Genomic DNA, 17,914 nt, shown 5'->3' on the forward strand with positions numbered 1-17,914 from the left:
GTCATGTGTTCGAGGCACACTGCTTTTTTGGATTTTCCATTGTTTCATCTTTACAGATACTGTTCACTAGTGGGCCGGCCCAGTTGACCTCACATGTACGCCGGGCCGTGTTAGGGCAGAACATACACTTCGTGTGTATACCGCTAAAAAAATATGACGCGTATTGGCGCGGGCGATACTCGTTGCAAATAGACCATCCTACTCTTTATTATATGAAGCGGTATCAAGAGATCTCCTCCGTTGATGTATTCATGGAGGTTGTACCGAAGCAGAAGTGTTGATTGATCTCTGGTGCTACTACTCTATTCTATCTATCTCTTCTGCCACGTATTCGATCGATCTCACGTTCACCTGAAGAGGCTCACTGTCGTTGTAGGCTGTGTGAACGTCTCCAGCAGCGGCTCCGTCAGGTCCACCTCCTCCTGCTCCGCCGACCGCCAGCTCCAGCCCATCGTCGTTGCCGGCGTGCCGACGTTAACGGTGACTTCTTCGGACAAGACGGCGCCCTTTGCATTGCTACCGTTCCCTCCGTGCAAGTGATCACGGCGACGGCCGTCGTCGCCGTTCTGCCACACCGTGCATTCCTGCGGCTTCTCGGCATGGAAGCCGGGGACGAATGCGGCATCTGCGGCGGGAAGGTGGTGGCGGCGGTGATTGTCGGCCAGGGGCGTGATGGTGGAGAGGATCTGGATGACCTCGGTCATGGTTGGCCTGGCGTCGGGGTCCCACTCCCTGGACAGGTGCGCCATGATCTGCATCTCCTCAGGCGGGAACACGCCATTCAGCGCCGGGTCCGGCAGCGCCGCCACCACCAGCCCGCTGTTCCACACCTGCAGCCGCGACATCGCCCACATCACCAGTATCTCATCCGCTCCACCGGCACCGGCACCTGCGCCGCCCCTCTTGTGCACCGGCTGCAGGCCGGTGATGAGCTCCAGGACCACCACGCCGAAGCTGAACACGTCCGACTTCAGCGACGCCTTGCCGACAATGGCATACTCGGGGGCGAAGTACCCGAAGGAGCCCACCCAGCATCCGTGCCGGCGAGCTAGAGCAGCTCGTCACGCCGTCGTCCATCAGGCACCTGGCCATGCACAGGTCCGTGATCTGGACCCTGCATCGGTCGTCCAGCAGGATCTTGGTGGACTTGATGTCCTGGAGGAGGATGCGCGGCGCCGCTGCCTCGTGGAGTTACTGGAGGTACTTGGGCTTCCTGTTGATGTCGTCCAGGCACTCCTGTAGGTTGCCGTTGGTCATACACTGGAACACCAGCAGCCGCTCCCGCTGCCGACCCTGCCACTCCGACCAGTATCCCAGCAATGGCACCACATGTTAGTGGTTCAACCGCGACAACAGCTCCATCTGTCCATTTGGTCATGGAGGAAGAGGAAGATGCCAATCAATGTTCAGGAGAGTGTTGCTCTTCTTCCGAGTTCAGACTTTAAATAGAAAAATTGTTTAGAGTTCAGACTTATAACAGAATAAAATAGAGCATGATTTTCAATATATTATACCTCTGACAGGAACTCATAGTCTTCGTCCGCACCTCCGAGGGGCCGGAGCTTCTTCACGGCGACGATTTTATCATGGCAAAGCTAGCCTCGGTACACCTTACTCATCCCGCCGACGCAGGTGAGCTGTTCGTCGGAGAATTTCCCAGTCGCTTGCTCCAGCTCCGTGTAGGGGAACGGGCCATCTTCACTCCGGCCGACGAGCGGCCAGCTACACAAGAACCCTGCGCCGAGGCAGAGAAAAAAAATCAGAGTTGAAATAAGAACCAAGGCTGTCCTTCCTTCCTGGAAAGTACTTTGCAGCTGTTCAGACAAATGATACAAAGAAATGTTTTGCCTTGCGTTTGATGACACTGAGCCCCGGTTTGAGCTTCAGCTGGGGAAAGGGAGAAGGCCGGTGGCTGACGAAGTTCGACCTGCTGCTCCAGCTCGCGTGCTTGTCAAAAGAGTGCACACATACAAGGAACGCGGGGAGAGCGCGTCCTTGCGGCGGAAGTAGTACGCCGTGGTGCCGACGAAAGCAACAGCGGTGAGAACCACACATACCAGGAGTGTTGCAATGACCGTCTTGCTAGAGAAATGCTTCCTCCCTTGTTCAGGCACAATTCAGACAGTCAGAACCTCAACATAGGAAATACATCGATGTTTACCACATTCTAGAAGAATTGTCTTGCGGCGCGCTGTAGGAAATGTCTTGCGGAGACAATTACAACACATAGATATTGTTCATGGTGTGAAGTTCTTAACACATGATACTCCTTGTATGAGAGAGTGAAATGCATATTCCTATTAAATGTCCAGTCATCATTAACAAGGTAGAAACTATATGGAGAATGAGCCACGGTACCGTCGCCTGGATGTTGGCGTGGCGCAACATTGTAGAGTATCTTTACACAGGAACTGGCGAAGCTTGAATTTTGCCGAGTTTCTTGTTTTCGCTGGCAACTCCGATGTTTGCCAAGTTACACAGCACTGCCGAGTTCAATTGTCGGTGTACTCGACAGACATTTTCCACCGCTGAGCTCCGGATAGAAGAAACTTACAAACATCCGAAATTTGGCATGCGTGACGGTTCCAATAGTTCGAATGCTACCAAACACCACCATGGTTCTTTTACCTATTCCGATGCCCGTGGAAATGAACTATAACAACGAACTTATTTTAAGATAAAATCAAGAATATCACCACCCTTTAATAATAGATATAGATATAGATATAAATATAGATTTGACTATAATCAGTGTAGGCTGCGCAAACGCCCCATGTGAAAGGACCTGCTTGTCTTTGACCGGTCGCGTTTGATTGGTTCGTCGCCCTGTCGCTGTGCCTGCCGGCCTGCCGGCCGTATGCATAGAGACCAGGAGCCAGGAGGACAAGGTCAGGCCGGTGTAAATTAAACAACCCGTGTACATACATAATACGTACAGAGCGTATGACTTCGTGCCACACGACACAAACATCCATCGATATAATACTGGTCTACGCGTGCGATCTTGTGTGGACTGGATTTTGCCTGCTCGACCATCTCACTCCTCCAGGTCCATGAACATGGCAGGAGCACGCGCCCACGCTCACCTCCCCGCGCTCTTCCTGCTACTGGCGGCCACCACCATCCCGGCGATGACGGCTGCCGTTGTTCCCTCGGAAGCCGATGCCCTCCTGGCATGGAAGGCCAGCCTCGGCGACCCGGCCGCGCTATCCAACTGGACCAGGGCAGCGCCAGTCTGTGAGTGGGTCGGCGTTACGTGCAACGATGTCAGTTCCAGCCGTGTCACGGCGCTACTGCTCCCCGGACTCGGTCTCTCGGGCGGGCTGGACACGCTGGACACAGCGGCGCTGCCGGAGCTCGCCGTTCTGGACCTCAGGGAGACAAACCTTGGGGGCGCCATCCCGGCCAGCATCTCGTTGCTCCGCTCACTCGTCCTGCTCGACCTCAGCAACAATAGCTTCAACGGCTCTATCCCACCGTAGATCGGTGACATGCCCAACCTCCTCTCCCTCCGGCTCTACAACAACAGCCTCGTCGGCGCCATCCCGCACCAACTCTGTAAGCTCCTCTCCGTTATGGTACTAGATTTGTCGAGCAACCGGTTCACAGGGGAGCTCCCGGTCTGCTGGTGTAACCTCCAGTCTCTGCAGTACATGGACTTGTCAGACAACCGGCTCACAGGGAATCTCCCAGCTTGCTGGTGGAAGAGGCTCTCGAGTTGATGGATTTATCCAACAATTTTCTCTCGGGTGAAATTCCTGAGGCTAAAGCAGGCCTCAACTGCTCCCTCAAGTCACTATTTCTCGGTGGAAATACCTTTGCTGGAGACCTGCCGCTTCTAGAGGGTTGCAACTCGCTGGGGAAAATTGACCTCAGCAGCAATATGTTCAATAGCTCCATCCCACAGCAACTCAGTGACATGCCCAACCTCATCACCCTCCGGCTCGACAATAACAGCCTCGTCGGCAACATCCCGCACCAGCTCTGCAGGCTCCTCACTATTATCATACTAGATTTCTCGAACAACCGGCTCACAGGGGAGCTTCCGGACTGCTGGTGCGACTTCCGGTATGTGTTGTTCATGGACCTGTCAAACAACAGGCTCACGGGGGAGCTCCCTCACTGCTGGTGGAATCTGGAGGCTCTACGGTACATGGATTTATCCAACAACTCACTACAACACGTACGTCAATTGCAGGCACTTTAAAATGCCTCAAAAAGCCCCTATAATGCCAGCTTAGAGAAAAGAAGGCATTTTCCAAATATGCTAGAGATGGTCACGAAGGGAAAGATCTTTTGAGGCATTTTTCTAGAACGCCTCCAAAGGTCAACACAGAGGCATGTTTAAAACGCCAGCAAGCTTAATTTGAGGCATTTTTCCACAATGCCTCAAAAAGATTAAACGCAGGCATTTTTCCAGAACGCCAACAAGCTCAATTGAAGGCATTTTTTCAAAATGCCTCCAAAGACTATTTGTAGCATTTCTCATAATGCCTCTAAAAATTATGCCTGGCATCTCTCATACTGCCTTCAAGACATTTTTGTGGCATTTCTAAAGAATGCCTCAAAACCATTATGTGGCGTCTTTTGTATTGCCTCCAAAATGTTTCCAGGGCACATAAGAATGCCACAAACTTTACATATGCATAATAAGAATATGATAAAACCACTGTTACAGCAAGCTCAATAATTTGCATCTAGCTCTGTAAAAACACACATACAATAGAAAAAAAGATTGAGAAGCTTGCATCGGCTAGAAGTATCATCGTGCACACGAATAATGCAAAGCATCACCATCAGAACATCTTCACAAATTCAGAAACAATATCGAAGTATCAATCAGAAACACACAGGTCACTTCCTACTGTTGTGACAACAATACGAACAAGTGTTACAGGGAAAGGCATGTACAACTCACTTATGACCATCTTTCATGTTTCCCTGCCCGAATTCCTAAGTATGTTGTTTCCGGTTGTAGCAGAGATTGCTTGAGTACCTTTTTTCATTCTTGTTGTCTCAGAAACTTTCTTTCTCTTCAGTGTATTCCTCACTGCACCTTCTGAAGTACTGCAACCAGTCTGATGGTTGGTCACCTGAGTTCCAGTAGTTGTTTTGTTGGGATCCACATTCTCACTATTGTTGAAAGACATCTGACTACAAACACTAGAAACCTACAATTGGGTAAAAATAAAAATCATGTATAGTTATACATAATATGAGCACAAAACAACAACTATGAGCTATGATAGTACCTTAGAATGCAGCACGGTAGTACGGTCTGTTTGCATAATCTGCATGAAAAAGAGGTCAGAATAGTTGCATATATAAGAACAGGGCAGATGAGTTAGCAAAGTGTCACGTATCATACATTTTTGCGTGGCCATGGAATACACCTAGCTTGGGCATTTCCTAGCCTGTTTATTTTCCCTTGTGCACGAGGCAGCTCAGTTGTTTCTTTGAGCACGATGTTGACAAGTACTTCAACACAATCAGCTAGTGGTTGACCATCAATGGCTTTAGCTTTTCTATCAGTTTTCTGAATGGTTCCCATTGCCACCACACTTGCACTGTTTGGTGACGTCAAACTAACTTCCATGCCACACTTTATGGTATCTTTTAATTCGTCCTGTAAGTTGCAATAGTACTAAGTAACCCTTCTAATTTGCTAGTTGGTTAAAAAGTTGAGACAAATATAGAAAAATCACCTTTGGCCCCTTTTGGAGTGGTGTTTGAAATATTCCTGGTTTCTTATGTTTAGTTGTCTTTGTCTTCTTCAGTTTTGGCACAGGCGCAAGACTTGGTAGTGCTGATTCTGTTATCCTTGATTCCAGTTGGGTTGCCTTCACCTTATCTGGATGCCTTGGAGCAGCCATTGCCTCGGATGCCTTGGTAGTATATGAAAGTGAAGTTGCTTGTTCTTCGTCATTCATGTTTTCCAAGTCCTAGTATGTGGAGAATCATATTTAGCTAGTAGTAAATGCTCAAATAATGTGACTTAATTTAAGAGATGAAACAAGAATCACCTTAGAAGGATCTTTATTTGGAAGCTCCTTTTCTGGAATCTCTCCCATTTCAACAGACCCCCTAGAAGCTATGATCAAACTTTTTAGCTCATTGTACTGTTCTTGCATTCTCTCACTCTTGGCCATTATTGAAGTTTGATTAGCCACCAGAGTATGCACCACATGCCGAAGCTCCATGTTCTCTTGTTTAGCAGCATGTAGTTCAGCTTCAACTTGAGCAAGGCGCTCCGAAGCGACTCCACCTACTAATAGACCAAGGCCACTTGGCCTTCCTTTCTTTTCTTTTGGCCCCTTTCTTTTCTTTTCTTTTCTTTTCGTTTTTGCATGCATCTATACTACTATATCCAATACCAATGGCTCTCACAAACTTTTTGGCCCCATGAAAATTTTTGGGCAAGGCCTCACCTTCTGGAAGTGCCTCCTTAATTAGCGTCAATACCTCATCAAAGCAGACATTGCTCATTCCCCTCATATTCTTGATGTGAAGCAACCTCACCAAAAATTGCAGCTTCAGAATCTTTTGCAACCTGGGTACAGCTCTTGGCGCCCATCATTAACTAATCTGTAGTATGCTTCAGCATCATCATCCAAGTCATCTTCAGACTCTTGCTCCTCTCCTAAAGTACGAGTATCATACATCCCGAATCCTTCCAGTAGCATCTCATCCATCTCATCACTATCAGCATATTCTTCAAACTGTGAACTAGGACCTGAAGTTGTTTCGGAGGGCCGCATACTTTCTCCATGATGAATCCATGTGGTATATCCAGCCATGAATCCATCATAAATCAGATGATCATAAACTTCAAGTTCACCTAACCAATGAGAGTTTACACATATCTTGCAAGGGCAGAGAATCCTATTACTTTTTGCTGACGTACGAAAAGCAAATTTTATGAAGTTGCTAGTTCCTTCAGAATACTCGGCGGAAGACCTTGCTGCTCGCATCCAACTCCTATCCATTCTCAACTGAACAAAACCAAGTTCTTCAACATGAGGTGCTTAGAAGAAGTTATGTAACATACTAAAGCAGAGGCCACATAAAAATTCTATAATAAATATTTGAATGTGAGCAGAAGCAAAGAGGAATTTCTAGAAGCAGTGTCAGTTTAACTAGCAAAAATACCAAATCAACTTTCAGTTGTTCCTTGTCGTTGTTGCACACTACTTCTGGGAGTACAACTAGCTTATTGTGAAAGTGCCAGTAATTAGTGTTATATATAGTACTAATCTACATGTATTGATCAGTTCAGTGCTTCTCCAACAATAGTCAAACTGCACAATGTCGTGCCAAAATGATTGTTCATACAGAACATCTAGCACAAACACAAAAGGAAAGTAAAATGAAGTAGAAAAAATCAGGGGCATTACCTCAAACACCTTGTGTGCACCGGGGCGTTGGATCAAGAACAGCAACCGAACGTGGGCGAGTCTGGCATGGGAAGGACAAAGCTGATGCGTGCGAGGCCACCTTCCTCCTCCTCCTCCTCCTCCTCCTCCTCCTCCGTCCCCTCCTCTCCGGTGCCTGGATATCCCCTCTCCTTTGGGTCTCCTTCACTCGGCCGCTGCAATCCCACCGCGAGATCGGGAAGGAGAGAAGAAGAGGTCCAGCGCGGGATGGCGTTGCCGGTCGCGGCGCCGCGGCGGCCGCTACGCCTGCGGCAGCTCCGGTGTGGGACACCGGTGGCGGAGGCTCCGGTGGCAGCGATGACGCCCCAAGCGATCGATGCGAGCAGATCGAGTCGATCTTTTGTTTTTTGTTTTTTTATTATTTCGATGGTCACCTATAGAAGACAGAGGTGGGAGGGTTATTTTGCAAATAGTCTAAAATCAAGGGTCAAATCTGTATAATAAGCCAAGCATTGGAGGCGCTATCCACCGAAACGCCAGCAACAATCGGAGGCATTTTCTAAATCCGCCTTCAAAGCATGTGAGCATCGGAGGCACTTTCTCAAAGTGCCGTTAGTACCATGATTTTAAGGCATTTTAGGAAATTGCCGCTAATAAAATGCCTCCTAATGACGTAAGTGTTGTAGTGACTCCTTCTCAGGTGAGATTCCCGGGGTTGAGGCAAGCCGCAAATGCTCTCTCTACTCACTATACCTCGCCGGAAATGGCTTTGTCGGTGCCTTCCCATCGGTTCTACAGGGCTGCAGCAAGCTGGCCACCCTGGACATGGGGAACAACATGTTCTTTGGTGTTATCCCTCCATGGATCGGGAGTCGGGTCCCATTGTTGAGAATCCTTAGCCTCAGATCAAACAATTTCACCGGAGAAATTCCTCCGGAGTTATCAAGGCTTTCACAACTTCAACTGCTAGACATGGCAAACAATAGCTTGACCGGATCAATTCCTGTAACATTCAGCAACTTGACCTCCATGAGCATAAAGGTTCCACAAAATCTGTCGATTCAAGACCCGTCCAATACAATGAAATACGAAGATAGGATTAACATATACTGGAAGGGCCAAGAGCTAATTTTCCAGAGAACACTCCGGTTATTAGCCGGTATTGATTTGTCAAGTAATTTGTTGTCCCACTGCATCCCTGAGGAGCTTACCAACCTTCAGGGCCTCCAGTTTCTGAACCTGTCAAGAAACCATCTGTCATGCGTCATTCCTGAAGACATTGGTAATTTAACTTTTCTCGAGTCTCTTGATCTATCATCTAATGGACTTATCGGAGCAATTCCTCCAAGTTTTTCAAGCTTATCGTGGCTCAACACGTTGAATGTCTCAAACAATCTTTTGTCGGGCAAGATCCCCACCGGGGCCCAGATTCAGACCCTGACTGACCCATCAATTTACTCCAACAATTCTGGGCTATGTGGATTTCCTCTACACATTTCATGCGATAATACTTCACTTGCACGAGATGAGAGAAAGGATGAAGTGGAGGACCATTGGATGTACTACTTTGTGATTGCCGGGGTTGTGTTTGGTTTCTGGCTATGGTTTGGGATGCTCTTTATAGTTAAGACCTGGAGATGTAGTTTTCTCTTATTTGTCGATGGCCTACAGTGCAAGATTATGAAAAAGATGTCACGTTAGTTCTGTTCTCCACTTTGCATGCAATTTAAGATTACGAAAAAGATGTCACATTAATTGTTTTCTGCACTTTGTTACACCAACAGAGACTTCAATTGCACCTGATGAGACACTAAGGAAATTTGCACAATACACAATATAAAATATACCATCAAGTTTATACCATCCTCAATCCGAGCAGGTAACACTAGTAACATGGATCTTGGTAAACATGTTGCCAAGAACCAAAGGCAGGCGCACGGCATCAAAAGATGACTTGACGGTCCCCGCACCAAGATGGCACTTGTGGTGTGCCACACCCTTTTCTAAGAATCAAGGCAACAAACTCGGCAAACATTCCCAAGAGGATGACACGTGGCATTGCGCCTAAGTCGGTGGACACCAACATCGCTGATAACACTGTAAGTGGCTCTAAGAATGTAGGTAATTCGTTGGATGCACATGCACAGTCCGATACTGTTATGAACAACCAGTTTATACTACTGATATTTATGATACAAGAAATTGAGATAATCTTGATAATAAAGCAAGAGATATCTTAGTTGAGAATGGGAGAGGACAAGAAAAACGGAATACCATCTAGACGATGCAGGAAGACATTTATCAATTATCATATCTCACTATCATATAAAATTAAGCAATGAAGAGAAACACAATAAAAATGGCTAGTTTATTCACATGATGTCGATAAACTTTTTTGCTTCTCCTGTAAGATCTTCAAGTCTAGCATTAGTAGGAGTCGGAATTCCTTAGCACATAATGGATTAGTACACAGGAGGCATATAAGTAAGAAGCTTAAAGAACATCATCGTCTATATATATATATATATATATATATATATATATATATATATATATATATATATATATATATATTTGGTGTGATGTCTATATTAAGGCCCCAAGTTTTAGTCTTGCCTCGGGACCGCAAAATCTCAGGACCAGCCCTGCGCCTCACAACGGGTCCCACTGTGTGCCTCTTTGTCGAGATCAAACGGTATGACACTCGACAAACTTCAACAAACAGCATGGAGCCACGTAGCCATGCGTCTGACAATAGGACCCGCAGCTTATGCCGAGACCCTGTCGCTGTCGACTACTGCACTGAAGTCCAACCCAGAAGATATGTCGAATACCTCCTTTTGCTGAGAGTCATTGTCTTCTCGGCCACATAAGGTTCTTCGCCAAGAACAACTCACCAATTTTTGTCATGTTGTTTTGTTTTGTCAAGTGTTCCTCTCGGTGAAGCTCTGAGCCAGGAGCAGTAGAGGATCCTCTCGGCCACAAAAAAAAGTAGCAATAAACTGAACGATCATATGCTAAGCTAACGAAAGGGTCTTGTCCATCACATCATTCTCCTAATCATATGATCCCGTCATCAAGTGACAACTCATGTCTATGGTTTGAAAACCTTAACCATCTTTGATCAACGAGCTAGTCTAGTAGAGGCTCACTAGGGACACGGTATTTGTTTATGTATCCACACATGTATTTAAGTTTCCGGTACAATTCTAGTATGAATAATAAACATTTATCATGATTAAGGAAATATAATAATAACCATTCTATTATTGCCTCTAGGGCATATTTCCAACAAACAAGTCCAGAGCGGTTGTACCACAGGTAGCATGGGTTGTACCACTCCCTTTGTGGAGTGGTCTCGTTGCTAGTGCCCCGACGGTTGTACCACGCGAAGCCGTTGTATCGGCCTGATTGCTGGCATTTCAATCATACCTTGCACCGGCCCAACCACCGTTCGAGGGGTAATCCCCACGGGTATGGAGCAGTACATGCGCGGTTGTTTCTCAGTTTTTCTGGTAGTTACTTAATTACCGGTGCAACTAGGGTCGAGGGTGATTGTACCGCCCAGAACTTAGCAATCTCTGGACATCTCCTTTAGGCGGTTGTACCGGCCCAAGTACCGCTCAAACCAGCGCCATAAGGGTGATTCCGTCGGGTGATGAGAAGCACAAGGGCGGTGGCCAATTGATTATTCCAGTAGATAACTATTTACCGATACAACCGGATCACCCGATGGTTGTACCGCTCCAGCATGCGTTTTTGCGCATAACGGTTGGATATGAGGGTGGACTATAAAAGGAGGTGATTCTTCCACCTCCCATCTGCCTCTTACCTCTCTCTCTCCTCCATTGATGCACGAAGGAGACTTAGATCTACATTTTCACCAAAGGAAATTTCATTCCCCCATAGTTGCACTTGTGGATCTTGTTATTCTTGGGTGTTTGGGCAACCTAGATGGAAGAGGTCACCTCCGAGCCGCATTCAATTACGGTGAAGCTCCGTGGTGGTATTGGGAGCCTCCAGTTAACTTGTGGAGAGAGCCGTAACCTTGTTTGTGAAGGTTCCCATTATCGCCTTCAAGGGCACCGCTAGTGGATTCACGACATCTTGCATTGTGTGAGGATGTGAGGAGAATAAGGTGAGTCCTTGGGACTCTTCGAGAGTATCATGCCTCCACACACCTCCAAACGGAGACGTATCTCCCCCATAGGAGGGAACTTCCGAGCAAACTCGTCGTCTCCACTTGCAGTTATTTCGGTCCTTAATTTTGTGCAAGTTTATATCTGCTTGCACTTGTTACTTGTGTTACTTGTCATACTAGAACATAAGAGCGCGCGTTGCCACCCCCGTCCATCTCAAGAAACAATAATAGTTTTACCTTAGAAAAGTGTGACGTTTCAAAAAATTCCGTTGATTAAATAAATAAACGAACAACAACTTCAACTATTTGTTCAACATATGGTGCTACATTAAAAAAGGAATACTTTTGTAGTTTCGCCTAATCGAAATTGAGTTGATATGCACAATATTTTCTATACAGCTACCAAATATGTATGAAATGAAAACATTACACATAAAATCAACAAATATATATATACATCTAACTGTACCATATAAGGGCAGCTTCACCGTATGCATGTTGTCTATTAGCTTGGCATCACTCTCAAACTACGTGAGGGGCACAACAATGTCCATGTCAGTGTAAGCAAGCACATCGAATAGGCCTGGCAAAATCTACACAAGAGCTGGAATGTCAAATCGGTGGCGACAATGTAGTGCGTGAGGGGAGATGTAGTTTATTTGCTATGATGACCAAGATCTCCCATATGATTTACTTATCTTTCTTCACCTTGAACATCCTGAAACATCGCCAGAAGCATCAGATTGAGGATCCAACAACCATCAAACAATAAGGCCAACTTTACAGTTCAATTAGCAGATTAGGACTGAAATAAATCAACAAGACTGGAAAGAGGAATAAGAGCCGCATATATCACCATCCTAAACGACTTTCAGCACCTCTGCAGGTTCATAACAAGAAATATGAGCAAAATAGTACATTCTTTTGCAGGCAACACGTAAGAGAACTCTAGAAAAATGAACATGAAAGATGAGAGATGAGGAGGGTGATGAACATCTTGATGCTGTGGTCCTGCTTAAGCACCATGCTAATGCAGTACCGAACCTTCGCGAAGCGCTCCTCTAGATACACAATGTCGTTATAAAGCAGTATGCTGCAGCCATAGTAAGAATGTAATCAAACATGAATCAATTACCATATTCGACTTCTTTTACATACTCCTTCTAAAAGAAACATGTTAGCTGCATCGCGCACCTGTTAGCTTCTTAACATATTCCTGAGTCATTCGATCAAACATAGCGAGAGTTGAGAGTGGACAGCGTGACGTACGACTGCCATGGACGTGGGGTAGAGGAGCTACCAGAGGTCCACCGGCACCTTGGCATCTTTTGCTGCTGCCGCTAGTTTAAGAGCGCGGTAAGGTGATTAGGCCATGAACGCTCGTGTGGTAGAGAGGGGAAGGGGCGTCATGATAACCCGGTAGAAAATCAGGTGCTTGCGGCAAGGAAGGCCCAACCTAGTGTTGCGGCCCGATTGATGAGAAGGCGTGCTGGTCAATCCCCGAAGCAGCGGCCCAGAGGCATGGCCTCACGCGGAGAGGGGGTAGGACCAGGCGATCCGGTGCGTTAGTTATTAGATCTGACGGTTGATTAACTCAAATCACTATGGAGTGTGACGGAAGCGACCGTCGAGGCGCGCCCTTCCGCGGCGGCGGCCCGCCCGGGCGTCGGCGGCCGTTTTTGGGCACTGATTGGATCGGACGACGAGGATGCGGACGGGGACGGAGAGGATCCAGGGGGTTCACCGCCGTCGCCGACTCCATCGGATTTGATCCGTGAATTCTTCCATTCAGGTTACGACGAAGACGAGGTGGCCACAACCGTCGACAAAGTCTTGCCGGTGGAGGATCCGGCGCGGATCGGGCTTCATGCGGACGAGAGGAAGGAGATGGTCCGACGTGTCGTTCACCGGAGAACGGCGGCGACGGCGATCAGGCCTTGGAAGGGCCCTTTACCTAAGGTACGGCTTCCAAACCTTATGTTATTCGATTTGATTCATCCGGATTCGTGGACTGTGGTTAAGAGGAGGAGGCCGGAGCGCCGGATGGGGGCCGGATCATTGCCGGCGGCGGTGGCAGCCGTGCCGTCGTTGTCGTCGAATGGGATCTGGGCGGCATGAGGCGCTCGTTTGAACCAGCTCCTGGGCCGAGTTGGGCCGGTTTCCTTGGTTTCTCACGCGCGACTAGTTGGGCCGGTGATAGCTGGGTATGAGGCCCAGGCTATACCGAATCTCACTAGTATCGAGGCGGTCGCTGCATGCACGGAAGAGATCGATAGTTGCCATGCGTGCGTGATCGCGCCTCGTCCTAGGGTTCGCCGGAACGGGAAGCTAGGGTTCCCTCCTTGCGGCCCTGGTCGTGCTCGTCGGATTCCTCCCCTTGGTGCCATGGCGGGCCGAGGAACGGGAGGGCCGCCTGCGAAAAAACCGCAGACGGCTACTGCAAGTGACCGGGCTGGGGCAGTAGTGCCGCCGCCGCCTGCGGGCGCAGGCCGTGGGGCCGCCGGCGTAGGACATGGCGCGGCCGGCGGTGGGTTGGCTCCTGCCGGCGTCAGGCGAGGCGCTGCCGCTCCGCCTATTGTTTCGGGGCGTGGTGGTGGCATTATCGGGGTTCGGCCGACTGTGCGTGCGGTAGCCAGGCCGCCCGTGGTGCCGGCGGGAAGAGGTGGCCTCGCTGGACCCCAAGCGACGGGGCTGAAGCCTCCCGTGGCTGCTGCTATGGGTCGGGGCGGCGGTTCTGGTCCGAGACCGGTGGTGCCGGTACCTGTCGGCGGTCAGCCTCGTGCCGCGCCTCCGCCTCACTACGTCGCGAGGCCGGCTCAGAATCGTTCGGGACCATCGCAGACGAAGCATAACTTGACAGTTAGAGATTCCTTTGAGCAGCCCCGAGGTCAGTGGGGATATGATGGTGTTGATGCGTACGGAGACGGACAGCACCGTGGTTCCTCTTCCACGGGTGGTGGTCGAGGCTATGCCTGGCAGAGTGACGGGTCTGCTGAGAGACCGTTTCTCGGTCCTCCAGGTGGTTTTGTCAAGGGAGCCTCCAGTCCGGATCACTGCCAGAGAAGTGGCTACCGTGGACATCAGGGTGGTCGGGGTGGTGGCCGTGGGAGGTATCACCGACAGCCTCCGCCTCCGGCAGTTGTTGACCATGCGGCATCAGCCGTTGAGACAGACCACGCTCAGTCTACTGATCTCACTAGCCAGGCGATGGATGTGGTGACGGCCTTGGCCAATGTGGAGGTTCCTATGACTAGGCCTGTGGCTGAGGTGTCTGACAGGTCTGATGCAGAGAGGGCGTCCAAGTGGGCGTGTAAGAAGGAAAGAATGCTTTGCTACCGTTGCGGTGAGAAGGGCCACTTCATTGCTGAGTGCGTGGCAGAGCTGTGTGATTCGTGTGGTAAGCCAGCACATGCCTCGGGGGATTGCCCGTTATTGCGTGGCCAGGCTCCGGCTCTGACAATGTATGGAGTATACTATGCAGAGCTGTTGTTCTTTGAGTCTCCGTCTGCGAGAGAGATTCCGGAGGAGACACAGAGCTTGACCACTGGGGTTGTGAAAGCTACCCAAGGGGAGGTGACTGAGGCTCAGATTGTGCGGAGGCTTCAGGAGCTGGCACCGGGTGACTTCCAATGGGAGCTGGTTAGTCTTGAGGCCAATGTCTTTAAGGTTAATTTCCCCTCTGTGGATGATTTGCAGAGACTGCTGAGCTTTGGCTTGTGTAGAGTTCCTGGAACTAAGTGTATCTTGGAGTTTCACGAGTGGACGAAGGTGGAGCCTAAGGGCAAGCCCCTTACGCAGGTCTGGTTGAGGTTTTCGGGGGCTCCCTCTAAGCCTTTGCAGGATGTTCGAGTTGTGGCCAGTATGGGTATTATGGTTGGGAAAACGGAGATATTGGATATGGCTTTTACCCGTGCTCATGGAGTGGCCTGGATCCTAGTGAGCATTCTAGATATTGAGTTCGTTCCCGATGTGGTGAACTTGACTTAAAGGGGAGAGGTTTTCCCACTTGAGATCGAGTTTGAGGACACTTATCTGTTTGCTGAGATGATTAATGGAAATGATGTACATATGCACAAGGGCGACCACAGTGCGGGAGCCAAGGGGGCACCGACTGATGAGTCTACACATGAGGGGTCTAACGGTTCCGGCCCTACTACTCAGTTTCCCGGGGATGGGACCGGGGTTCAGTCTGCACCCTCACCATCGGTGCCTATGACTTCGCTGCATTTTGGGTCCTTTGAGCCAGCATCTGCTCCGCCCAGACTTTGGAGTGATCAGGTAGATTCTGATGATGTTTTTGAACATACGCTCCCTAGGTTGGAGTTCGAGGGTGCTGGCGGATCCTTGGTTGGAGGTTTGGTGGGGGCATCGTCGGCGAGGCCTTTGGTTGGAGGTGGGGAGGTGGAGCCTGTGGTTGCTTCTATCTCTCTCTCTCGCTTCACCAGGGGCCGAGGCTCCGGAGATGTTGACTTCGCCCGAGGCAGGGCTCGGGGGAGGGGATTCGGGGCAGGTGGCCGCGAATTCTTCCGTCCCTATCCTGACACCAGAGACGCCGGTCACGAGGGCGTCCGCTGGTGTTGGGAGAGGTGGCCTGAGGCAGGTGGCCTCGGCTATCTCTTCTCCAGTCGTGGTGACGGCGCCCACGCTTCCAGTGGAGCTGGGGGAGGGGAGTCTGGGGCAGGTGGCCCTGGCTCCTCCTGCGTCTTCGGCGGTCAGGCGGACCGCGTCTCCTACGACGCCAGCGCCCCACTCTGCGCTGAGGGGTGGGTCGGGAGGAGGGCTCGGGCAGGAGGCCCCCGCCCTCCTCTCTCCAGACCGGCACGTGGCCCAGGGCCTCGGTGCGGGTCACTTGGCCGAGGGGCAGGGGAGCCTGCTGCCACCTCCTCCGGTAACCTTGGTTGACCCTTTGCGGGATTCAGCGCGAGGCTTTACTAGGGAGGAGGTCGTTGCCTTCAGTGGGATTCCTGACCCGTTCTCGACGGGGAGACGGATGAGTGCTCGTATTCAGGAGCTTCCGGAGGTGGATGACATGCAGCAGAGGTGCGCTATGAGGGCGGCCATGTTGGGGAACGTAGTAATTTCAAAAATTTCCCTATGCACACGCAAGATCATGGTGATGCATAGCAACGAGAGGGGAGAGTGTTGTCCACGTACCCTCATAGACCGAAAGCGGAAGCGTTGTAACAACGCGATTGATGTAGTCGTACGTCTTCACGGGCCGACCGATCAAGCACCGAAACTACGGCACCTCCGAGTTCTAGCACACGTTCAGCTCGATGACGATCCCCGGACTCCGATCCAGCAAAGTGTCGATAATGAGTTCTGTCAGCACGACGGCGTGATGACGATCTTGATGTTCTACCGTCGCAGGGCTTCGCCTAAGCACTGCTACAATATTATCGAGGATTGTGGTGGAGGGGGGCACCGCACATGGCTAATAGATTTCAAGGATCAATTGTTGTGTCTATGGGGTGCCCCCTGCCCCCGTATATAAAGGAGCAAGGGGGGAGGCGGCCGGCCTAGGAGGAGGGTGCGCCAAGGGGCGAGTCCTACTCCCACCGGGAGTAGGACTCCTCCTTCCCTTGTTGGAGTAGGAGAGAAGGAAAGAGGAGGAGAGGAACAAGGAAAAGGGGTCCGCACCCCTTGTCCAATTCGGACCAGAGAGGGGTCGCGCACGTCCTTCCTTTTGGCCTCTCTCCTCTATTCCCGTATGGCCCAATAAGGCCCATATACTCCCCGGCAAATTCCCGTAACTCTCCGGTACTCCGAAAAATACCCGAATCACTCGGAACCTTTCCGATGTCCGAATATAGTCGTCCAATATATCGATCTTTAAGTCACGACCATTTCGAGGCTCCTCGTCATGTCCCCGATCTAATCCGGGACTCCGAACTCCTTCGGTACATCAAAACTCATAAACCCAAATATAACTGTCATCGAAACCTTAAGCGTGCGAACCCTACGGGTTCGAGAACTATGTAGACATGACCGAGACACGTCTCCGGTCAATAACCAATAGCGGAACCTGGATTCTCATATTGGCTCCTACATATTCTACGAAGATCTTTATCAGTCAGACCGCATAACAACATACGTTGTTCCCTTTGTCATCGGTATGTTATTTGCCCGAGATTCGATCGTCGGTATCTCAATACCTAGTTCAATCTCGTTACCGGCAAGTCTCTTTACTTGTTCTGTAATACATCATCTCGCAACTAACTCATTAGTTGTAATGCTTGCAAGGCTTAAGTGATGTGCATTACCGAGAGGGCCCAGAGATACCTCTCCGACAATCGGAGTGACAAATCCTAATCTCGAAATACGCCAACCCAACAAGTAACTTTCGGAGACACCTGTAGAGCACCTCTATAATCACCCAGTTACATTGTGATGTTTGGTA

At 49.6% G+C, this 17,914-nt stretch overlaps 1 protein-coding gene and 2 pseudogenes across 2 annotated transcripts; 1 reads left to right on the plus strand and 2 right to left on the minus strand.

Moving 5' to 3' along the window:
* Positions 1-347: 347 nt before the first annotated feature.
* Positions 348-2,117, minus strand: LOC125516375 (annotated as a pseudogene).
* Positions 2,118-3,053: 936 nt separating this feature from the next.
* On the plus strand, positions 3,054-9,074 carry LOC125516376 (annotated as a pseudogene).
* LOC125516142 lies at positions 4,726-6,534 on the minus strand. Of its 2 annotated transcripts, XM_048681617.1 has the most exons (5): positions 6,024-6,534; positions 5,706-5,942; positions 5,369-5,626; positions 5,253-5,291; positions 4,726-5,171 (listed from the first exon to the last, which is right to left on the minus strand). In XM_048681617.1, exons 1-5 carry the CDS (start codon positions 6,351-6,353, stop codon positions 4,932-4,934), a joined length of 1,104 nt encoding a protein of 367 aa, XP_048537574.1. In that variant the 5' UTR covers positions 6,354-6,534; the 3' UTR covers positions 4,726-4,931. The 2 variants fall into 2 exon arrangements, with proteins under 2 accessions (XP_048537574.1, XP_048537575.1); XM_048681618.1 differs by lacking the exon at positions 5,369-5,626.
* Positions 9,075-17,914: the final 8,840 nt, after the last annotated feature.

Source organism: Triticum urartu, chromosome 6 (genome assembly GCF_003073215.2).
Source record: "Triticum urartu cultivar G1812 chromosome 6, Tu2.1, whole genome shotgun sequence".
Classification (NCBI taxonomy): Eukaryota; Viridiplantae; Streptophyta; class Magnoliopsida; order Poales; family Poaceae; genus Triticum; species Triticum urartu.